Source organism: Toxotes jaculatrix, chromosome 2, assembly GCF_017976425.1.
Source record: "Toxotes jaculatrix isolate fToxJac2 chromosome 2, fToxJac2.pri, whole genome shotgun sequence".
Taxonomy (NCBI): Eukaryota; Metazoa; Chordata; class Actinopteri; family Toxotidae; genus Toxotes; species Toxotes jaculatrix.
This window is the reverse complement of record NC_054395.1, coordinates 15,118,243-15,142,594: the sequence shown is the minus strand read 5'-3', so window position 1 is coordinate 15,142,594 and position 24,352 is coordinate 15,118,243. Positions and strand designations below refer to the sequence as shown.

The window sequence follows — 24,352 nt, the reverse complement described above, 5'->3', positions numbered from 1 at the left end:
TCCTCTGTTACTGCATTGTTACCTTTCCTTGGTCCTTGCCACTGTTCCCTTGGTCCTACCAACCCTCTCAGCTCCCCCATCTTCCACGGTTGCGTTAATGAGCGCCTGGCTGACCGCACGCCCTCCCCTACCTTCTCCACCACTGACTCTGAGATCACCGAGCTGGCGGACGAGCGCCAGAGCGAGATGTCTGACTTGATCGACGATGAGGCGTTTGTGGACGACACCAGCTCGGATGCCGGCACGGAGGAGGGCTCGGACATCTTCAGTGACGGCCAGGACCCATTCTATGACCGCTCCCCCTGGTTCACCCTGGTGGGAAGGTTGGTGACAGGCAGTGGCATTCCCACGTCCTCCACACACAAGCTGGGACAGGAGTTTGGCTGGATGTTGGATTGGTTTAGTGTTGTTTATTTTAATACTAAGATGTAGAGCGAAGTGAACCAAAGGGGGGACAGAAGTAAAATGAATGACTGTAGGTGATGAGACACAAACCAAAAAAAAAAAACATGACATCATGCAAATAAAGGATAATTAACATTTTATAAAGTAGGTTTCACAGATGAAGTCTGTGAACAGACTGATGCTGTGCCCAACAACAGTGTTCAGTAGAGCGATGTTAAAGCAGCACATACAAATCCAAAACATCATTATTTTACATAATGTTTTAGTAGCTGGCAAATCAAAATCCCCCCAAAATATGAGCAAATACTGTAAACCTATCACTTATTAATTATCTTTCTGGTGAAAGAATGATCAGAATCAGATCATGTATTCATAGCAGCTTTGCAGAGATAAATTGGATCAGTTTTGAATTTAATGAGATTAGTCATACTTCGGTCCTCACAGGCCTGCTTTTTATGAGTTACTTTTCATTTAGAGCCAGATCCCAAAAAAATTAAAAGCCATCAACCTTCATATTTCTCCACCTCCTCCCAGCGTGATGTCTCACCCCCCCACAGTGCTGACTGTATTAACTCCCATCTGTGTGTGAGGTTACATGTATTTGCTGTGTCTAAGTTGATTATCTGTCTGTCATTTTATGTTTTTTTAATCCTTTAAACCTTGTTTGATTTTTTTTTTTTTTTGTTTATGACATTCTGTTTATATCATTTGTTTTATAACCTTGTTTGTTTTAACATTGTTCTTGGAATATATTGTAGGTAATTAACTCAGTGGTAGTTGGCATTCACGTAATCATACTTGTATTTATTGTAATTTGATGTCAAGATGGCATAATTTGCTGCAGCAGCATATGAAATCACAGCACACGCTGTACCGAGGCTTGAGGCTCAGCTCTGTAAACACCAGAAGCTTGGTATTAAACACGATGTGCCAATCTCAGAATGAGACGACAGATCAATGCAGTCTTCAAGCCAGCCAGACTCTGCAACAGTCATAGCTCAGCTACCTGCGTCACTGTGACTTCAGAGATTTTACAGATTGATATCTCTCCCCCGCCTTGGCCTTGAGTCTCCCACTGCAGGGAGGGAGGGACATAGGGAGGGAGGGGTGGCAGAGAAAGAGTAGGTCACCAGGGGTGCAGCAGGACAAATCAAGTCCCACAAAACAAAATGTCACCGAGTGTGTGAGTGAGAGACTAACATCCCCATAACACGACACAATAAACCACTCTTTTACAGCCTTTACTGCTGCATCCCAGGCGATCTGTCATCACCCCTGTCATGCAGTTTAAAAATAAAGTGGATGGTTTAAGCTGCTGCTGATTTCAGTGCCCTGGAGCATGTATTATAAGTTCAATTTTCTGTCTTCACTTTGTTTTTGTTTCTCCTTTAACATGATTGTCACTAATATTTCAGTGTATGTTATTGTAGTCTTATTAATGCTAGTTTATTAATACATGCAGTGGAAATGTTTGCGCACATTATGAAATGTGTATTGATAAGGCATATTTGTCAGTCTAGATAATGTAAAGCTACCAGAAGACTGATAGATGTTTTGACAGATGTTTTTCAGTAATTGATTATCTAATTTGCTTTTAATTGATGAAATGTAACAGATAACATGAAAGTTAAATTACAAAAAAAAACATACACCATCATATAAACAATGTTAGTGTGCCCTGGATCTTAAGACTGCTGCAGTTGTTCCACACTGCACCAGAATCAGGTTTCTTTCTTCATTTTTACTCTCAGAGCTTTCGTGTACCTGAGCAACCTGCTGTACCCTGTACCACTGGTTCACCGTGTTGCCGTAGTAACAGAGAAGGGCGCGGTGCGTGGTTTCCTGCGCGTGGGGGTCCAGGCTATAGCTGGTGAGTAATTAATGAGATTCTTTAATGAGCAACAGCGTTGAGATCTTTTTGCACAGGTTATATCCTGCTGATCTCATCTGTGTGTTAAAATGCTTTGATGATATTTCTAGTGTGCTAGATTTATCTTAGCGATTTGAACTTTCAGAGAAATAATGTGGTTGTTATGTGTCCTGGAGCAGTTAAAAAGCATGCTTATCTGCACATATATGTACACACACATATGTAACATTATATTTCACACTCTCTTTGATATTTTTATACCAAAGCATGTTCTACTCAAACCAAATAACTAGATAAATTTATGGTTTTAACTTCTGTTTTGAAATCAGCATGAAAACATTTTGAAGAGCCCTTCAAGCCACCAATATTCTGGCAGAGAGAAAATTCCTTCGGATTCTTGGTGTATTCCCTTTGATGTGCTTTGACGGTTTTAGTCAGCTGTGTCTGTGATAGATCCTGATAAGACGTTGGTTTGTCTCTTTGTAGCTGACGAGGAGGCTCCAGACTACGGGTCAGGAGTTAGACAGTCAGGAACCGCCAAGATTTCCTTTGATGATGAGTACTTCAAAAAGGTAAGCCCTGAGTCAGATGAAAGGAGTCTCCAACTTAAGAGAATACGTTCCCTGTGTGTGTGAGACAATGGGTGTAGAATATTTGGGTTAAAGCATGAAGTCACCAGAGGAAGTTGTGTTTTCTTTCAGTTTTGTGCTTTTTTATTTCTTCATTATTTCATAAATGCACATTTAAAGAATAGTGAAAATAATTTTGGACACAGTGAGAATCTGTCATTTAGTACCTGTGTGTGTGTGTGCAAACAAAATGCACACACACAGGTGCCTTCTTTACCAGCTATATGCTAATTCCTGCTTGAACACTTGTGCCTCCTTTTTCGTCCAATCAGCATGACTTTCCCTCTACGGTTATGACCCGCTCCGGCTTGTCCCTGGAAGAGCTGCGCATTGTGGAGGGTCAGGGTCAGAGTTCAGAGGTCATCACACCCTCAGAGGAGCTCAACAGAATCAATGACATGGGTACGGCTGCCAGACCTTCACCTCTCCACTCATAAATTTCAACGTCCGAGCCCCAATTGGAAACACACTCGGCAGATGGTTCTGTTGAATGCAGGGGAGGACTTAAAATGTTTAGTTATGGAAATGAGACTAATGCAGTTTTTCTTGCTTTGTGAAGGAATGTGCACAAAGGCTGTTTGAGGAGTGAACAGCAGAATCTGCTCTACAAATCACAAGCTTGATAATGTGCAGAAACCAATCTGATTGTATTGTACGGAGCTCAGAATTCATATGCAGATTGCAAAGCACAATCCCAGGTGCAGTCGCAGGTCATCCTCAGTAAATCACAGCACAAGTCCTCCTAACCTTCCCCCCGTTGTGGCTTTTTTCAGACCTCAAGCTGGGTAACATCGCAGAGACCAAGCTGGGCCGTGGTGACGGTCTGGCAGGCCAGCTGGAGGTGGGCAGCATCTTCACTTTCCGTGTTACCGTGCTCCAGGCCAGCGGCATCCTGCCTGAGTACGCCGACATCTTCTGCCAATTCAAGTGAGTTCACAATACTCAAAATAAAGTTTGTGGTGAATCTCAATATCAGATCTTTACAGGTTTATGTACCCCATATATTCTCTTATATCTAGAGTTGTATTATTACAAATACAGTAATAATTTTATACATTAGAAGTAAAACTTAATCTTGCTGTGAAAAAAAGATAACTAATAAGATTAATACTTATCAATGTTTGTGTCTTCAGTTTCCTGCATCGTCATGATGAGGCTTTTTCCACTGAGCCTCTGAAGAACACTGGTAAAGGAGCTCCTCTGGGGTTTTACCACGTCCAGAATGTGAGTGCGCGCACACATGCACACACATGCACACACACACACACACCAGCTGTACCTTAACGATTTCTGTTAATTCATTTTGACAATGCCTTGTTTTTGCACTGTCGGATGGCAGATTTCAGTGGAGGTCACCGAGTCCTTTATTGAGTACATCAAGAGCAAGCCCATTGTGTTTGAAGTGTTTGGTCATTACCAGCAACACCCGCTGCACCATCATGGCCAGGACCTGATCAGGTGGGTGGTGTTTAAAAAGGTGGGGTAGGGGGGGTGGAGTTCTGCTGTGTTGTTTTTAAGAATATTTCATTAACATACTTATCTTGTACATCAGATTTTGAGAGAAATAAGGTTTTGTTTCATGTGGTTCGAACAGATTTGATTTTCTGTAGTTTAGAAATATGTTGTTTTGTTTTATATTGTCTCAACAGTCCTCCAACACCATCAAGGAAATACTATCCTATTCCCATGCCTCTCTCTAAACCAGGTAAGACTTTTAATATCACTCCATATCAGACAGCAATATCTTCTGCACCTGTCACCATCATTGCAGCATATTTCTTGTGTCTGTAATGGTTATATAAGCATGCCTCATATTTCCTTCCACTTTTCTTTCATTTCTCGCTTCCTTTGGATTTTTTTTTTTTGTCTCATATTTAATCATTTTCCCACCATCCATAATCCTCTTACCCAACTCCGCCCTCCGTCTTCCACAACTCCTTTTTCACACGTCCCTTCCAATCTTCCTCACCATTCGTACAACATCATACACTGCAAACCCAGACCACACCCGTAAGATAGAGTTGATCCGCTACTTGATGAGCGGCTATGTGAATGGCAAAGTGCTGGACACGCTGTCCGAGCACGCCAACGCCCTGGCCTCCACTGCTGTGGCCAGTCTGGAGGACGAAGCTGACCAGCTCTCTCACTTCCCCTTCCTCTCAGTTCTCAACGACCCTGTGCTAACTGTGCCCAGGCACCATGGTTGGTACAGCGGATAGTGTAGTAGCTTACTGAGCAGGCATTAGATGCACCTGGGCTGTAGTGATTAGACTAGTGCTGTGCTTTGCTCTTGTGGTGCTGTGACTGCAGGCAGTGGCACGATAAGGCTCTGCAGTAGTTATGTGCACTACACCTTGCTGCAGGTCTATTTAGGCCCAGTCAGCTCAGTCCAACCTTCCCCTGTCGCCTGCAAACTGGCCTGAGCTGACACCTTGAGGTAAATCTGCTGCATGTGCTAAATCTTAAGCCAAATAACGAAATGAGTATTTATCATAATCATAGAAGATCACTGACATATCCTTCACAGCATAAATTAGACTTCAGAGGCTTAACTCTTTATAGGTTCAGCTAAAGTCCAATTATGGTAGTTTTCATGTGGAATAATGTTCATTTCAGTCGTATTGAACGCAAATGAGTGTAGCTGTGTGCTTCAGAGATTAGCCTGTTTTAACAGGAACATAATCCTGATGTGTTAGACAGCAGGGTTCTGTCAGTGGTGGTGTAATCTGTCATTTAGAGCCTCGTAACATCTTAGAACAGTGGTACTAGTGGTTTTGTATATAATGTATTATTACATTATATACTTATACTTATTATTGTAGTTTTCTGTGTCCAGCTAATTTCAGTAATACTGCATTTTACACACAACACCTCATGTAAATAATGGCATCGCGCGTGTGTGTGCTAATAGCTCAGCATCCAACGTCAACAGTGTGTTCACATATCCAGCCTCCATTCAACAATCCAATTTACATATTTTGTGCATAAATTTGAAATATTATTATTTTCATCCATCCTCTCTGAAATTCAGACAAATTCCAGTTTGTTGAGCTTATGTGTGTTTGTGTGTCAGTTCCAGCCACCAAGTTGAACACCATCACCAAGTCCAACTTGGGTCAGTGCGTCAGCAAGTACGACCTGCTGGTCTGGTTTGAGATCAGTGAGCTTGAGCCCACTGGAGAGTGAGTATCTACACATGTATGTTACATCCACACACAGCAATAAATAAGAAAGTTATCATATGCTTTAGGTTCTTTATATGTAACTTAAAAAAAGATAAGGTCTCAGATTTGTTTCAGAGTGCTCTTACTAATACTAAAAAAAGGAATACGGTCAACTTCTAACAGTTTCATCAGAAGAAGCATTTTTCAAATAATATATATAACCATCAAGACATCAGAGATGTACACAGAACCTCCATGTACCACTAAGGATCATATCTAGAGAAATAACACCTCTGTAAAATATGTCCCCAGATGTCAGAGCCTTTTAGGACCTAGTTGCTGTAAACCATGGCCACAAACACAGTAAAAACTGAACAGGTTTATAACACATGAGAGTTGTTGTGGGTTTTGAAAGCCTGAGTAGAAAACAGATGTGAGGTTTCTACCTGAGTCATGTTTTAGCAGCATATAAACAATAAGTCAGTGTAAACTCCATGAAAAGATTTACAAGGTTTGACTTTGAACCAGAATAGTCCTTTCTTTAGTACCATTTGTCAAACAGAGGATGCAACACCTCCTTGTAAAGAACACTGTGAGATGTGTTGGTTGAAGTGCCCAGGCTCAGTGTGACCTTCATCCCTCCACAGGTACATCCCAGCTGTAGTGGATCACAGTGGAGGACTGCCCTGCCATGGCACCTACCTACTGCACCAGGTACTGGAGATCCACACCTTTCCTACCAGTCATGTACACAAGTCACTATTCCTATGAAGTCACTTTTGCATTGTGCACTGATTTGATTTTTCTCCTGTAAACTTAAAAATTCAAGGGGGCATCATATATACTTTTTATTTTTAAAGAAGTACATGATATTTATTTATAAGACTCATTTAAAAGCTTGAATTTGTTCTAGCTGTGTCTACTCTGATCCTAAGCTCCTGTCATCTTTGCTGCAGGGGATCCAGCGGAGGATCACGGTGACTCTCATCCATGAGAAGGGTAGCGAGCTCCACTGGAAGGACGTCCGCGAGCTGGTCGTGGGTGAGCAGTCCCCCCCCCCCCACAGGGATTATTAGTTCTACCTTTTACCAGAGACACAAAACACTGTTTCCTCGCTGCTGAGGCACACCACACTGTCACAGTAGAGGAGATGAGCATGTTTCCTCATTCACATTCTCAGCAGAAACATTCTCAGACTGTCAGATACCCTGACAGTTAAATACAGCGGCTCTAATTGTCACCAAAGGAATTTCACTTTATGAGGCTGCACTGAAAATACTTAACACAGTTCCCTCAGTCACGATTTCAGTCTGAGGAGTTGTATCTGTTTCGCCTCAAGCTGCCTCTGTCTTTAAGCAGTTTATACTGTAGCCGCAGCTGATGGACCAAATAATTACATTTCACATTTTAGACTTTCAGCTGCTGACGTTCTGATCCAAAGAGGCTCATGAGAGAGCATCCGTGTGTGTTCGGAGTCTTGCTGCCGGACACTGTGGCAGTATGGCTGTTAATGGATCATCTGGCCGCTGAATGAGTTTCTCTGTTGGGTGTTTATACTCGCACCAAAAGAAGCCACTCGAGCTTTTGATGTGATGACAACATGTTGATGTTCTGTGCTGCTCTGTGTCTCACCAGGTCGCATCAGGAACAAAGCTGAAGTGGACGATAGCGCTGCCGATGCCGTCCTGTCCCTCAACATCATATCTGCCAAGAACATCAAGTCGTCCCACAACTCCAACAGGTATCTGAGATGCTCACACACTTTGAATCCTTGTTATCTTAATAAACAGCATATATACAAGGTGCAAGTCCAGCGATTTCTGAGTGAAGGTTTGTTGCTGACTGTCGCATATATTCCGCTTGATTCTCAGCACAGGCCTTCCAAGATAATTAAGGATAAACAGTTTTTTAATGGCAAGAAATTTCCTCTGACATAGTTATTGCCACCCACTGTATTTGATATCATGTTGTTAAAAAACAGTTGCAGTTTAGAGGCAGTATGTGGGAATATCTTTTTAGACTCGTGAAGGTGTCCTTGTCTGTATATTTGCCGTAGGCACATTTTAGTCATTGCATGACCATTTCCATTTTCACTGCTGTTAATTTTCCTGTTTATTTGCTCCATTGTCTCTGTTGCCTGACTCTCTGTGCTTCTCTCTTTTTTTTTTTCTGTGCACTCTCTTTTTCCTCCTGCTGCGGCTGGACTCATGATTGTGCTCAGGCTTTCTATTGATAAGGATATTGATAGGTACCAGTGAGCAGAGAACATAAGGCTCTTTCTCTGAAAGACCTTTATGCTTCTCTTTAGTCCTTTAGATTCATAGAAATAAGTTCTCCACAGTTTGTGTTTTTGTTGGCACTTTGCATGAGGTCTGCCTTTATTTCCATCGATATCTAGTGTCTTAAAAAAAACAAATCCCACTCCATATTTTTCACGGACAAGTAAAGGCAATACTAAATGCAACTGCAGCTCCTATTTTGTATTGTGATTTGTGTCTCTCACTCCTACTAAAACCACAATGGTATGTTGATCCTCTGGGGCACCCAGACTCCAAGTGAATCCTTTTCTCTCAGCTGTTATTTACTGCCTGAGTCTTAACTCAAAAAACAGAAAAGGCCAGTGAGGCACCAACAGGGCAGTTTTGGCTCTCCTTCGGTGGGTAAGAGTGCCCCCTGCTGCCACACACAGGAACAGCGTAACCCCCTCAAAGAGCCTCAGAAGCAGTCACCTAAGAAAGCAGGCAGACACAGATCCATTAAACAGTGTGTTGATATGAGTAAATCCTTGTATTTCTTTTGATCTGTGTCTCACGTTAATGCTCTAAGGTTTATTATTTGTGTTATAGCTTGAACATGACATACAGAATATATAAAGCCTATATTCAGCATGCAGCCATTCTTGCTTGTGCCAACTGTCACACACAGCTCGCTGCACTCTCGGCACATTCCTGACACTCTGTGAACTACTGGGGCTCCTGCTCACGTTGTGTCTATTGTCAAGGTCTCACCTCAGTGTGTTTCCTCGCATCTTGTCGTGACTAGAGAGAAGTGTGAGGGACACGTCAGTCACTGCACAGTGTTCACTGTCTGATCTGTCAGGGTTGTACTCACATCATCAGTAACAGAAGTAACAGAACTCACTTTGTGCTTATTTGCAAAAATCAGGCTCCGCTTTTGGTTTGTCTCCTTGTAGTTTAATGGCCACTGCTGTGTCCACACAAATCCTACAAACTTTATGAAAGCACCGAGTCTGCCTTTATAGAAGATGTGAATTAATTTCTCTGTAATTTTGCTGATATCTGAATATTTGTTGGGTTTCAACTTCAGGACTTTCTATCGCTTCGAGGCGGTGTGGGACAGCTCCCTGCACAACTCCCTCCTGCTAAACCGAGTCACTCCTTATGGAGAGAAGATCTACATGACCCTGTCTGCGTATCTCGAGGTCAGTCTCTGTTTCTTTTTTGCACTGAACGCCATAGTTTACCACTCTGGATGTCAGCATGGCTGACACACTTACTGTGCCTCCTCTTCGCAGCTTGACCATTGCATCCAGCCAGCTATTATTACCAAAGACATCTGCATGGTCTTCTACTCCCGAGACGCAAAGATCTCCCCTCCCCGTTCCCTCAGGAACCTCTTTGGGAGTGGTTACTCCAAAACACCTGACTGGTGAGACTGCAAGCCGCCATTTTGTTTCCTGTTCTACCCAAAGTAAAAACAGTTCTGCTGTCTGAGCACAGTTTACTTGAATAAAATGTCCTCTTCTTCATCACAGCAACCGAGTTACTGGCATCTACGAGCTGAGCTTGTGCAAGATGTCTGACACTGGAAGCCCAGGTGAGCAGAATAACAATCATTTAAAAAAATGTTTTTATGGCGAGCTCCTGGTTTATGATGATTTCTCTGAGAACTTTGCCCTAAAGAGAGCTTTTGTCCTGAGCAGGCATGCAACGGAGGAGGAGGAAGGTCCTGGACACATCCGTCGCCTATGTGCGTGGAGAGGAGAACCTGGCCGGCTGGAGGCCCAGAGGAGACAGTCTCATCCTGGAGCACCAATGGGAGCTGGAGAAAATGGATCAGCTGCATGAGGTGAGTCCTTCACATCGGCCTGTAATCACAATGAAAATTTCACCCTGCTCCATCTACCAATCTAATATTCTGCTGAAAGAAAACACAGGCTAAGGCAAATTCTCACTGTTCTTTTAAAAAAAAAATTCTTCTTACAATGGAAACTTTAACTTGTACCTGACACCTGTCATTTACTTAGGTGGAGAAGACCCGTCACCTGCTCCTGCTGAGGGAGAAGCTGGGAGAGGCAGCTCCAGTGGGAACAGCTCCCACCACCAAGTCCCTGAGCGAGTCGCTGTCCCCGAGCATGAGCTCAGGCACCCTGTCCACCTCCACCTCCATCTCCTCGCAGATCTCCAGCACCACCTTTGAAAGCGCCATCACGCCCAGCGAGAGCAGCGGATACGACTCCACCGACATCGAGAGCCTGGTGGATCGCGAGAAGGAGCTGGCCACTAAGGTAATGAACAAATTCTGTATTATGAGATATGAGGAGTTTCTCTTTTTACCGCATAGTTACCAACAGGTCTCTCCTCTACTACAAACTGATCAGCCTCGTCTTTGTTGTCTTGTAGTGCCTGCGCCTCCTGACACACACCTTTAACAGTGAATACAACCAGGTGGTCAACAGCATCAGTGACTGCAAGGTGAGACATGATAGAAAGAAATTCAAAACGCTGTAAACTTACCATAAACACATTTTACTTCTTTCACTTTTATTTTGGTAGCTCAGTCCTGTGACACTAGTGACAAGTGACTACATTGTAAAGTCTCAGTAGAAGGACTCACAGTAGCTTTAAAAGTACTTTTAAAGTAGAAAAGGAGAAAACAAGCAAGTGAGACTGAAGTTAACATCTGTTCAAATAATAATAACATAATTACACATAACACAATATCTGTCTTTTTTCTGTTGCAGTTTTTGCCTTGGAAACTTAAAACAGTGTGGTCAACATCTGTTTCTTGTTATTTTTCCTCCAGCTGTCTGACATCTCGCCCATCGGACGTGATCCATCAGTGACTAGCTTCAGCAGCGCCACCCTCACCCCCTCCTCCACCTGTCCTTCTCTGGCTGACTCCCGCTGTGGCTCCATAGACCAAAAGTAAAACTTCTTTTATTTGATTCATATACATTTTATTTAAACCTATAAATCTATTAGTGTCTGTGTAAAATGTTACAAGCAGGGCTTTGTTTACCATCAAAATCAAAACACAGTAAACGTCTACATGTTGAGGTTATTGACAGTTTGTTAGCATGATGCTAACTTGGTGTACTTTGTTCCTAAGGACCCCAGAGAACAGCTCCCGTGCCTCCAGTCCCTCATGCTCAGACTATGAAAACTTTCCGATGGTTCCCACTCTGGAGACCTCCTACCTTGCACGGGCTGGAAAGAACGAGTTCCTCAACCTGGTACCTGATATTGAAGAAATGAGGCCAGGGTGAGTGGTTCCACCTTCGGTCTTTAGCTGCCATTTTAGCCTTTATCACCTCTGTGTCCAGTGATGTCATTTTAAAACATCAATATGAGATGCATCTTGCAGCCCGCTCAAAAATAGATGATCCTGTTTTCTAATCCAGGCAGAAATAATGTGGATCGATTTGAACTGCTGAACCTGGATGATTTCAGCTGGAGAAAAATGAGCCTGATCTGATTCTTCCTCACAAAAACAAACACCCACTGACAAAATCAGATTTTTAACGGACTTCTTTTTTTTTTTTTCTTTGCTCCTTGTCAGATCCGTTGTGTCCAAGAAGGGTTTCCTAAGCTTCATGGAGCCGCGTTCTAACTCCTGGGTGAAGCACTTTGTGGTTGTGCGCCGACCCTACGTCTTCATCTACAACAGCGACAAGGACCCGGTGGAGCGGGGCGTCCTCAACCTCTCAACGGCGCAGGTGGAATACAGTGAAGACCAGCAGGCCATGCTCAAGGTACGGATTCAAGAAGTGGAGCATATTCCTGCTTCTCGGCATCTAACGCTGATAAGAGCAAACACTTTAACAGGTTTATTATCACATGTGCACGGTGAATAATGCACAGGAAAAAAAAACTTTCTGGCTTTTCTCCTTCAGCAAGCTAAAAGCTTCCTTGTGCACTTCATCTGATAGAAACTCCAAAGATATGCAGAATGACAAATATTCAAAAATGAGCTGTTTTCTTTTCAGACTCCCAACACGTTTGCCGTGTGCACAAAACATCGAGGAATCCTGCTGCAGGCCAACAACGAGAAAGACATGAACGACTGGCTGTACGCTTTCAATCCGCTGCTCGCAGGAACGATAAGGTGAACGCACACTTCCCTTACACTGCACATAACAAGAAGCAGAAATTAGGTTCTGATCTCACCACGACATAAAATCTCTGCCTGCTGTTCCCACAGATCTAAGCTGGCGAGGAGGCGCAGCGGCCTAGTGAAGAACTGAGTGAGTCGACCGGCACACAGGAAACCACGGCTTCCATTCTTTCTGAAAAGCCTTTGAACAAGTGTTAATACTTATTAATCATTGTGATTCTTGACGGTTTTCTCTTGTAAGTAGACCTGTGGCTTAAGTCTCCTTTCATGCGACTAAAAATTTCAGTTTCAGAGAAATTTGCCTCCCCTCTCCCTCCAACAGCCCTCTGCCAACTTAGCTTTCCTCCTCTCTATTTCTCTCCCCCAACCTCCTCCTCAGCTTTTTGTATTTTTGTTTTTCTGACAATGTTTGGGTCTGATTTCTTTCCGCTTTGTTGTCATTCCCTAACTCCCTAAATAGTAGCATGTTGTAATAGTCTACGTGTGTGTGCACGATTCTTCAGAAACTGTTCTTTCTGGCCACTAATTTTCAGTTTTGCCAATCATCTGTAAAAAAAAAAAAAATGTCTCTATCAGTGTTATTTGTCTCCCGAGAAGAGATTTATTTTGTTTGATTTTTGTTTTTTTTTTTATTTGTATGCCCGCATGATTACTGCAGCAGTCCTCAGGAGAAGACCAGGCTTGCTTACTCAAAAAAAAAAATTAAATCTGAAAACTACAGCTGAAACCATGAAAGGAATATATAGAAATATCTCTAAATGACGTATCAGTTTACGCTCTGCTGCAGAACGCAGGGGCTCCTTCAAGAACTATTGCTGCTACTGAATTCATAGGTTTTTTTCTTCTCTTTATGAGATCTGCATCAGGCCTTTTCCTAAAGTAGACTCTAGCTCCCCTGTACCGTCTCCTAAACAACTGTTAGAATCAACATGGGAACAATTCGTTAAGGTTCCAGCTCAGCGAGACACGAAGGCAGCACTGGATTTCCACTGTCATCCATGTGATATTTAGATCCCACTCCTCAGTCTGTGTACATACACCAACTCCAGCCCCCTGTCCCACCCCTCGATAGTGCCGTCAGTCAGTGAGTAATTACTTACAATCATGCATTTGTGTCAACATCAAAAATACACGCTAAATGAAGAAACATGCAAAAAGAAATGAAGATTACTTCAAATCTCAGCAGTGAAAACGTGACGATGGATCGTTCGAGCAGTAGATATTTGTCCCTGTCCTTTTGCTATTTCATCTCAAGAAAAAAACAAAAAACAAAAAAAGAAACAGGGTTTCAAGGAAATGATGAGGAGGAAGATGGACAGTTCTCTGAAGAGGGAATACCATTTGTACATACTGTCTGTTCTGGGATCAGTGTGGTAGTTAACTCTCATTTAAGACATTCCTCTCGGCTCCTCGAGCTCTTAGCAGTTCTTTTTACACTAACATGTTGAGCCTCAGGCCTCAAGAGAATCTCAACATTTGCTTACATTTTATTTTAAACATCACAAACTTGTGATACTGAAGACAAAACAAAACATGGTGAAAGGGGAGGAAGAAGTAAGAAGGAGAATGAAGTTGCAACGCTTTACAGCCTTGACGCCAGTAGTTAATTGACAATGCTGCTAGCACATAGCCTGCAGGACAAATAATGATACAGTCTACCCCATGACTCCCCTCACTGTCACACCAGTGTCGGGTGAAACCTCTGTAAAGTGAAATACTTACTGTTCAGAAGCACCACAGAATTACCATGTGTTCATTTTCTATTTCTGTTCTTGAACTGAAACCTCTTAACTCATCTAACTCTCACTGGGTTTTTTTTTTTATTTATTAACATTGTTGATTGTTTTTTTTTTTCTAATATGCTTTTAATCATTCCATAGTGACATTTTTTTTTAAATATGAAATGTAACAGAGGGCATTTGTTTCTTAGTTTGTAACCAACTCTATTGGTGTTTAACCTTATTTTGCACATTAACACATATCTATAGCAAGACGAGGGCAGATCACGTGTTGAGTCCAGGGTTATTTCTGAGTATCAGGAACACTGATAAGAGCACATATCAAGGCTACACTGGATAGCTGTTTTCCAAAGGGTTTACGAGAAAGAAAGAAGCGATGTGAAAGGGACGACATATTACTCAAAGGTTTTATTTCTGATATTGTTTATGAAAATATTTGCTCTGTACATTGTAGTACAGCTCAAGGTATATTATGACATTTTTGGTGCCTCTGCTTCTACGAATGGTCGAACAATGATTAAGTACAGAGGGGCCCTAATGAACTCTGGCCAACCAACCAGTAGTATGCCCTCTGTATGGCATGAAAGGGATATTAAGGTTAGATGTGTTGAAACAGAGGTACCCATTGCCTGTTACAAATTAAAGTGGAATTACTGGTGACATATCCTCATCGTTTGCTGATGCAAAGATAGAAAACATTAACCATAGAGGTTCAAACGATTGAAAACTGCAGATTGTCGCTGCGCCTCAGGTCAGCCAGCCTGTCGGTCAGAGACACAGAAACCTGTTGAAATGTTTCTGAGAAAATCTTTTGTCTGTCGAGGAATCCACTCATAATGAAAATAATAATTATAAGATTTAAAAAGCATCTATGCACTGATCAAAGCTCAAAGTGCAATGTACCTCACGTTAACCTCAGCCTGCTCAGCGTGTGAGATACATATCAATATAAATGCATGTCAGAGCAAACATTTTCACTTCAGTGACTAATTTGCAGAGGTATATTATTTTGGGATTGTGTATTTATTGTTTGCAATGTATATATTAGTTTGCAGCTCTTTGCACATATTAATAAAAGGTTCAACTAACTGATTAAATAAAAGTGTGCGGTTTAGTTGTTCTACTCAGAATGAACCAAATGATGGTGTGGCAGCCTCTTCCTGCCTCAGCTGGGAGAGGGTTGAATGTAATATGAAGATGTGTGTTTTTCCATCACTGAAAAAACAAAAAGAGAACTAAAATGTAACCCACTGAATCTTTTCAGCGGAGGTGAGTTGCATTAGTGCTTCCTCTTTATTTGAAAGTGGTTTGAGTGACAGTCTGCTTTTGATTTGAAGAATATTTACTCGCTTTTCACTCTAGCCAGCCATCTGAATTCTAACAAAATAAAGGTGGATTTTTAACTCATTTTATTTTTTCTAATATCAGGGAATATAATACAAAGTAGCTAGTGACATCTGAAATGACAGTATACTATTGTTTGTGCTGGTGTCTTTCTTCACCTCAACACTTTATTTTTTTCTTTCCGTTGATGCCTTTCAAAGAAAACTAGCCATGATATTTTCCATCTTCCCCTCTGACAATTAATATCAGTTAACTGCGTTCCCTTTCGGATTTGTTCACCACGAGAAAAAAACAAAAACAGACGACGAACCATGACATTAACACTGTACATTATTTGTCAGACTGGTTTCATTTTCATACTTATTTTGTAAATATCTGTGTTGTATGGAGCTTGAATTAAAATGTAAATATGTTTACTGTATTTGTAATAATTATAATCCATTCGCTGTATAGCATAGATGTGTCATGCAGATATCCTAATTCCGTGTATGGTAATCTTGCACCATTGAACTGTTTAGTGAATGAGGCAACAATAAAAGTGCAAACTGTGCATTAGCAGAACAAGTGCGGCCTGTTTGTCCTCTCCTTTGTGCACAGCTTCACTCCCATCTTCTCATGTTTTTACGTGTTGCACCATCCTGATGCCACATCTGTGTGCTGTACTAGAAGGTCAGTTGTCAGAAAAAAGAAAAAAAAAATAGATGTTAGGAGTGAGAAAAGTAAAATACTTAGCTATAGTGCAGTAAATCAGAATTAAGAGATACAATTTTGACTTGCTGTGTCATAGTTTTGACTTAGGAATAAAAAGTTTGACTTGCAAAAATGATTTAGTCATTTTAATTTTGTAAGTCTGACACTTTTTACTGCTAAAGTCTGACGTATAAAGTCACAATTTTGAATGAATAAATCTCATAATTATAACTTAGAAAGACTGGTTTTGCATCAAGTTTGTTTTTTCTTTATTTTTCTGGCAGGAATTGGCTTCTATTGTGAAACCCTGGATTTAGTCTACAGGCAAGTTTATTTTCTGCCACAATAAAATGTTTACAAAGGCTTTTCACTTTTCACAGAAACTCACATACAGTATAATTAATCTGTTTTCTTTGATAGACACTCCTCCTTGCCTTTCATGCGTGTTAAGACGCTCTCACACTAAACTGGTTTAGTGCAGACTGATTTTCCTGTGATCTGCCACAGATTTCCAGTAATTAGAAAAAGAAATGAGGCATGTTTTATTAACTGTGTGAAATACTTTAATGCGTGGCGGGGGGGGGGGTTACTGATCGCTGCTGGTAAAGAGAGTTCACTTGGCATTGTGCTTTTTATCCATTCAGTGAGGTAGATATAAGGAAAAATATTCGTGGATAAATTACATTTTATGGCTGTAAATACAGTGAACTAGTAGCAAAAAAGGGGAATGCATATACTTAATCATCACTAAAGCAAATATATACTGCTCAGTTTACTGAACACTTCTATTAAATTCGTTGAGCCTGAGGTCTCCTTACAGAAATGGACACCGTTCATTTGGGGGTGTGTGCCGACGTATGCGAGTGACAACCAAAGCGGCCAATATGAGAACGTATACCTCTGCTCAGGCTTCTGGACCAATCATAATTCACAACAAAAATCGCTTCAGCATGCCGGGCGCCCTCTGGTTGGCGGATTCTCTCGGTGGGCGTACGTAAGCGTCTCCTCGCCCCCGTCACGCTGAGATAGGAAGGAGGAAGTGGAGAGCTGAAGTGAAGTGGATCACAGTGTGGACTCGACTGTCATTTGAACACTTTTCACTTCTCGGTGACTTTATCCGCGGAGCACCATGGCTGAGTAAGGAGTTTTTACTTCGTTAGATAGTCGTGAAAGTGGAGAGACTGCAGCTGATACTCGGGGTTAAATAATTGTAGATTTTGTAGGCGTTTCTTTAAAAAAAATCCTGAGAGTAATCTTCTTGTAAACGGAACTGTTAGCTTGTTAGCATGCTGACCAGCTTTAGTGTTTAGTAGAAATATGTGTGACATGACAGTTAACTTGAAATTGTCACTTAAAAAATGTTTTGTTTAGCTCATGTTCTCATTTTCTGGCTGCAAAAACTAAACACTAAACATAAACATATTCTGTAAATAGGATATTGTTGATTTTATTAAGTCAGGAATGCTGTTATTTATGTTAGTGGAAATTCCATGTTGCTGATGTTCAGCCTGAGACCAGATTGCCCATCTGAGCCTCAAAGTAAATCTGATTATTCCTCTTGTTTTCACAGAGCAGACATTGCACTGATTGGTTTGGCTGTCATGGGCCAGAACCTCATCATGAACATGAATGATCATGGCTTTGTGGTAAGATGATGATTTCTGTGTTTATTCCAATAACTGAATACATTTACTCATTATGGCTCAAGTCCAGTTTTGGGGTGTCTACACTTTGCTGTAGTATTTCCATTTTCTTCACTGCACTGCAGTACATCTCAGAGGGAGATATTGTACTTTCTACAATATCTAGTTGTGAGTTACTTTGCAGATTAAGATTTTCACATGCTCTCTTTTCCGTAACTTTTTGAGGCACTGCATTGCAAGAACTTTCAGTTCACGACCGCTCAGATTCATTCAGTCAAACTCGTTCCACTCTCCACTTTTATTTCACATCACCAGTCATCACCAAACCTCTCCTACAGGTCTGCGCCTACAACCGAACTGTGTCCAAGGTGCACGACTTCCTGAAGAACGAGGCCAAAGGCTCCAAGGTGGTTGGCGCTGAGTCTCTGGAGGACATGGTGTCCAAGCTGAAGAAGCCCAGGAGGATCATCCTGCTGGTCAAGGCTGGACAGGCTGTGGACGACTTCATTGACAAGCTGGTTGGTAGTTTGTGAAATTGGGTTAAAATCAGTTGTGGTAACTGAGTCGCACTGAGTTTAAATGGAATGGCTTTGAGCTACATTTGCTCCTCTTCAGGTTCCTCTTCTTGAGCCCGGGGATATCATCATCGACGGTGGCAACTCTGAATACAGAGACACCACAGTGAGTAGATGTCAGTCACTGCTTAGCAGAAAATCTTTACACTTAACTGAGGATATACTCATAGTACTCGTGTGTTTCTGTCGTACAGCGGCGGTGTAAGACTCTGAAAGAGAAGGGCCTGCTGTTTGTTGGTAGCGGGGTCAGTGGTGGAGAGGAGGGGGCGCGTTATGGACCCTCACTCATGCCAGGAGGACATAAAGAGGCCTGGTGAGTCATTCCAAACTCTGTGTTACAGTTTTAGCTACACACTACATGTTAAACTACAGTTACTACTGATAAAGTTCAACGTGGGAATTAATAAATGTTAAAACAGTAAATCTCTGACTTTCCCATTAATCAAATTTAACACTAACTGTTTTCATTTTAAGGCCACACATAAAAGACATCTTCCAGAGCATCGCTGCCAAGGTTGGAACAGGAGAACCTTGTTGTGACTGGGTGAGGATTTCTTTTTAATGTACACAGTGCATATTACTAATGTGATTAGGAAGGATGTAGTAGCTACTTATGATGTGAAATCATCTCACAAATAATGTGACTGGCTTCCTCCTGCAAGGTTGGAGATGAGGGCGCAGGTCATTTTGTGAAGATGGTCCACAATGGCATTGAGTATGGCGACATGCAGCTGATCTGTGAGGCCTACCACCTGATGAAGGATGTTCTGGGTATGGACCATGATGAGATGGCACAGGTGAGCTTGCTATACATGTGTGATGTAATCTTCACATGTATTTGTTGTGCCATCCCAGATCTTTAACAATCATTTCATCACACTATGACTGAAACACTCAGGCTTTCGACAGCTGGAACAAGACGGAGTTGGACTCCTTCCTGATCGAGATCACGGCCAACATCCTTAAATACAGGGACTCTGATGGTACACATCTGCTGCCCAAGATCCGCGACAGCGCAGGACAGAAAGGCACAGGGAAGTGGACGGCCATTTCAGCCCTGGAGTACGGCACACCCGTCACTTTGATCGGTAAGAGGAAAAAAGGAGATTGCTGACAAGGAAGTATCCGGTTTCCTTCTGCTGCTTTCAGTAAACTGCATTTGTCATGATGACATGGCAAAAGGTATTACGTCACTGTTAGGTTCAGGTTTCAACATGACGTCAGCATATTAAAGGGCAGAGGATCACAGTTGCTGTTTAGCTTTGTCAGTTAGCTAACACACACAGCGTGGCTAGTGAGCCTCGTCTAGGGAACTGGATCGATATGCGGCTGACCCTAAGAAGATTGAAGGCTTTTCTAGTTGCCTGCTCATCTCAAGTGACATAAGTGGGATTTGGCTTTGGTCTTTGCTCTGACTGTATGACAGTCTGTTTCATAAACAGCCATAGAGGTCAGGGTGCACGATAAATAATCATCAGATCTAAATAGACACCTGTTAAAAGTGTAAATTTAAAGTCCAAAGATATTTAGGACAGACTTTCTGTAGAAGTCCAATAATGTTATTTTCAGAGCAGAAACTGTCCTGTCATTAAATCCCTGTAACCATTGTTCAGATTAGATGTTTTAAAATGATTTGTTTGCTCAATCCCTGTCAGTGCTGAAGATCCTCTTGTGTTAGAGTGAGAGGCAGAACAAAAGGCTTCATTGTGTGAGAGCTGAGCCAGTCAGTGCGGAGCAGGCTGACAGGCCGGTACAGTCCGCACGGGTGGATTTCTGCCCCCAACAGGGGTAACATTCCTCACCAGGACAGTTCAGTGGACACATCTTCTCTCAATCCTTCTCTTTCTGCCTGTCTCTCTTCTCCTGTGGGTTGCATCACCTGCCTGTGCAGTTTTAGCAAGTCATGCTTACCCCACAGTTTTTTTTCCTCCCTCTTATCTTGATACAGTGTCAGTGTAATTCTCATTTCTTTTATGTAGCAACTGGCAGGCTCTATTGTTTACTAAAGTAGTGGTAACCGGCAAGCCCTGCTTTTACTCCAGTATTAATATTGCTGCTAAGTCTCTGTTTTTATACACAGACAGCTAACCTTGTTGTCCCTCTCTGTTACACCACCACCCCACCCCCCCTATTTGTGTCTCAGGGGAGGCTGTCTTTGCCAGATGCCTGTCCTCTCTAAAGGATGAGAGAGTAGAGGCCAGCTGCAGCCTTTCAGGGCCACAGGGGGTCAAATTCAGCGGTGACAAGGCGGCCTTCCTGGAGGACATCAGAAAGGTAGTACATGCAGAATAGTATGTATGGGACAGTAAAAAACACAAACTCAAACAGGCAGTCGAAAAAGGCAGTATTATTACTGAAATGCCACGGCAGACCAGGAAAAGTCTTTTTTTTTTTTTACTGGGGTGTAAGAAAGTAAATAAGGTAGTCCTATTTATCATCCATAAAATTAACAGTTTTGTCAACCAGTAAAGACGAACTCTAGTTTAGTTAAAAATAGGGCTGAACAATTTATCTTTTTTTGATCGAAACAGGATTTAATCCCCAATAAAAAAAACAGCATGTCGGTCATTTGGGAGTATTTCGGGTTTAAGGCTGCAGACGATTTTGAAATAAGTTCTTAACTTTAGTTTTCATTCTTGGATTAGAGTAATGGCATTTAATGTTTTAATGGTATGCTGTAATTTTCTGTCATGTTTGTAAATGTTATTGTACATTGTGAATATTGCACAATGAAAAAATCGCAATTAGATCTTTTCCTAAAATCGATCAGCCCTAGTTCAAAACACAGTGGACTGATGCTGGTGAGTTTTCAGTTGCATCTTTTGTCATCAAACTATCCTAGTTAGCATTTATACGGCCTCTGGAGATGATACTGAAACAAAATTTCAGTTGAATTTTGCTGCAGCACTGAAACTGTAGTTCAGTGCTCAAGTTTGTGCAGAGGGGACTTTGTTCACTCAGGACTGTTTGATCTCTACTGATGCTCCCACAAACGCTTGCAGGCAGCTCTGCAGACCTGCAAGTCTTACCTGCTTGAACATAAAACACACCTTTGTTTTTTTTAAGCTATGACTCATACTCATTTCAAATTCTACCATTATTTCAGAATAACCTGATTCATTTCCCTCTCCCCAGGCCCTCTACGCTTCCAAGATCATTTCCTACGCGCAGGGCTTCATGCTGCTGCGGCAGGCAGCCAAAGAGTTCGGCTGGTCCCTCAACTACGGCGGGATTGCTCTGATGTGGAGAGGAGGCTGCATCATCCGAAGGTACATTTTACCTCATTGTTTCCTCATACCAGTGTTTGCCTCACTGCTGCCTTGTGCAACCTAATGTCAACAGGGATCTTTCACATGGTGGTGAAAACTGTGGTTAAGCAGTGTTAGAGAGAACTTCTTGAGAAAGCAAGAGGTTTTTTTTGTTGATGTATTTCACTTTAAATTAATTGTTGGAAAACTGTAGGTGAAGAGGGATAAGTCTTCCTCATGTCTCAAAGCAAATCCTTCCTGTAGTGCCATAAAGGAAGTTATCCGCCCTGTGTTGTAAAGCTATAGTGAGAAATCTTGATGAAAGAAAATATGACCTTTCCTGTAAAGTCAGTGAGAAAAGTGAGGAAATTATGGTTGTGACACTAGTTTGCTTTGTGTAACTTGGCCAAGGCATTGCATAAACCTAAATCAAATATAACACTCAGTATGACTTGCAGGGTGTAGGCGCCAGCCAATCTGTGATTAATAGGTTTTCAAAGGGCACTGAGCTTTTTTTAAAGGAGGTTTAATTACAATATGTAAGAGTAACATTACTATATATATATTTAAATTCTGGCTAAGAATTATTCAGCTGATTCTATGTTGCCAGTGTCAGCTAACACGTCTTTCTCCATTTCCCGCCAGTGTCTTCCTGGGTAAAATCAAAGAGGCGTTTGACAGGGACGCTGAGCTGCAGAATTTGCTGCTCGACAACTTCTTCAATAACGCCGTGCAGGACTGTCAGGTATGAGGAAGGAGGAAATGGCCCAAAAAACAGCCTGCAATAGCCACATTGACAAACACACACAAAACAAGTTATTTCCTCTTTTCAGAAAAGAAAGGAATGAAGCAAGAGCACCGCTGGTTGTGCGATCTAGTGATTTCCTTTTACACTGTAATGTAGAGAAAAGGACAGTGGATTTATTCATTGTTTTGTTTTTCATCCAAACTGTCTGAGACTATTCAAGGATTCTTGGAGGAAGTTTTCCTGTCAGCTCACCTGTGGAAAACTTACCTGAACCGCTTAAATTGGGGGAAAAAAACTGTCCTTTCTGTCCATTATGTCTGGTTTTTTTTTTTAATGTCATAATTTACTATGTCCATCCTCTTGAAACCCTACATTTTCTCCTGCAGTTATTAAGATGCAGCATGTGATCAGAGCTGAGTCCACTCAGATCCACCTGTTAATAGACAAACTGTCACACATACCTGAGACCCACAGCAATAAAACGAGACTCTACCTGGACAGATTAGACTGAAGATAATTTGGATCAGGCTCAAGTTGGGTCTCAGTTACTAGGAACAGAGCGGCCTTGTTCAGTTCTTTTGTTCGTGACCACATTCACACCAGCACCAAATCAGATTAGCTCCCTAAACAAAAACTTCATGAAGTCATCAGCCTGTTTAATGTCCGTATTTAGGAATCATGGCGCAGAACAGTCAGCACTGGAGTCCAGCATGGCATCCCCATGCCCTGTTTCACCACAGCTCTGTCCTTCTACGACGGTTACAGACACGAGAAGCTGCCAGCCAACCTCCTCCAGGTGAGACAACAGTGGAAGCTGAAGTCCACTGAACATATGGTCGAGTGTGGCGCTATATCAGATTAAAAAGACCACGAGCAGCTGGCGTGTGTATTTGTGTTGGGCTTAAAGACCCTGACAGAGTAAGGTGTTTGTTACCACACTACTCATCTGCCCTTGAATCTTTATCAGCACAGGAACATGGAGATGCAGCAGTTAGTCTGTTCTGATCAGTAATTGAGCAGAAAAGCTAAATATTACTGTTTTTACTGCTGCTTTTCCCTTGTTTATATCATTGTTGATTGAGTATTTGTTGAACAAATTAAATTAATCAGCAGTTGTATGTTTATTTGGAATTGACTTGTCTCTGTGTGTTTATCAGAGGTTGTTCACATGTTTTGTTTTTTTCTTTAGGCCCAGAGGGATTACTTTGGAGCTCACACGTATGAACTGCTGTCAGACCCCGGTCGTTTCATCCACACCAACTGGACTGGTCACGGTGGAAACGTCTCCTCTTCGTCCTACAATGCTTAAGGACCATCGTGACTCAAACACACAGACAAGAAGAAAATCAGAGTATGAGTGGAAGTTAGCTTTGAGAGAGAAAGACATGTTACACATTCCGTCTTTAAAACCCACACACCCCAACAACCACCTTCATCTGACTTTTTACTCGGATAGACGTGTTGCAGTTTTATTTATCAAGAGCTGAAATTATAGATTTATGTGTGTTCTAAACTCTCCCCCTGTGTGTAGCAACTTTTACCACAGTCACAAGAAGGGGGAAAAATGTTTACTCTATCTTGATACTATGGATATTATCCTGGCAATCAGGCTAATGTTCACCAGTCATGTTGGGCCCAAGGTTCGCGGTGTAAACACTGGATTAAGGTGAACCGTTACACTGTACTGTATTAGGCTAAATAAAGATTTCAATCCCTTTATAATTAGCTTGTATGGTCCTTACTCTCTGGCTTCTGTAAACAGGATTGGGATGTGGCAACAAGTGACATAAGTTGCCTGATGTATAAACAGGATATACAGTTTAAAAGGCTTGTCTGGTGGAAGATCGACACTTTGAGCCATTGGCCTATTCAGTGTGTATCAATACATGTCAGGTATGGATATATACAGCAAATATATATTCAAACTAGAGAGTGCATAC

General features: G+C 41.9%; 2 protein-coding genes across 6 annotated transcripts in view; both read left to right on the top strand.

Annotated features, from left to right (window-relative positions):
- Positions 1–16,072, top strand: part of kif1b (kinesin family member 1B) — a 57,859-nt gene extending 41,787 nt beyond the window's left edge. For 3 of the 5 annotated variants that reach the window (XM_041053718.1, XM_041053715.1, XM_041053707.1), the window contains 23 exons: positions 72–323; positions 2,157–2,275; positions 2,762–2,847; positions 3,177–3,306; positions 3,678–3,831; positions 4,038–4,128; positions 4,244–4,362; positions 4,554–4,609; positions 5,978–6,086; positions 6,716–6,782; positions 7,025–7,109; positions 7,704–7,809; positions 9,396–9,510; positions 9,604–9,737; positions 9,844–9,905; positions 10,012–10,157; positions 10,336–10,596; positions 10,712–10,783; positions 11,115–11,236; positions 11,421–11,573; positions 11,871–12,063; positions 12,298–12,416; positions 12,513–16,072. In XM_041053718.1, coding sequence (XP_040909652.1) covers positions 72–323; positions 2,157–2,275; positions 2,762–2,847; positions 3,177–3,306; positions 3,678–3,831; positions 4,038–4,128; positions 4,244–4,362; positions 4,554–4,609; positions 5,978–6,086; positions 6,716–6,782; positions 7,025–7,109; positions 7,704–7,809; positions 9,396–9,510; positions 9,604–9,737; positions 9,844–9,905; positions 10,012–10,157; positions 10,336–10,596; positions 10,712–10,783; positions 11,115–11,236; positions 11,421–11,573; positions 11,871–12,063; positions 12,298–12,416; positions 12,513–12,555 — 2,794 coding nt within the window. In that variant the 3' untranslated portion in view covers positions 12,556–16,072. The remainder of the gene's footprint in view (positions 1–71; positions 324–2,156; positions 2,276–2,761; positions 2,848–3,176; positions 3,307–3,677; positions 3,832–4,037; positions 4,129–4,243; positions 4,363–4,553; positions 4,610–5,977; positions 6,087–6,715; positions 6,783–7,024; positions 7,110–7,703; positions 7,810–9,395; positions 9,511–9,603; positions 9,738–9,843; positions 9,906–10,011; positions 10,158–10,335; positions 10,597–10,711; positions 10,784–11,114; positions 11,237–11,420; positions 11,574–11,870; positions 12,064–12,297; positions 12,417–12,512) is intronic. The other 2 variants (XM_041053734.1, XM_041053726.1) reach the window with 1 other exon arrangement.
- Positions 16,073–17,214: 1,142 nt separating this feature from the next.
- Positions 17,215–24,131, top strand: pgd (phosphogluconate dehydrogenase). Its single transcript, XM_041053767.1, has 13 exons — positions 17,215–17,335; positions 17,769–17,844; positions 18,180–18,359; positions 18,457–18,522; positions 18,611–18,729; positions 18,891–18,960; positions 19,079–19,213; positions 19,315–19,504; positions 20,560–20,690; positions 21,552–21,685; positions 22,310–22,409; positions 23,086–23,208; positions 23,602–24,131. Exons 1-13 carry the CDS (start codon positions 17,328–17,330, stop codon positions 23,719–23,721), a joined length of 1,452 nt encoding a protein of 483 aa, XP_040909701.1. The 5' UTR covers positions 17,215–17,327; the 3' UTR covers positions 23,722–24,131.
- The last annotated feature ends 221 nt before the right edge of the window (positions 24,132–24,352 follow it).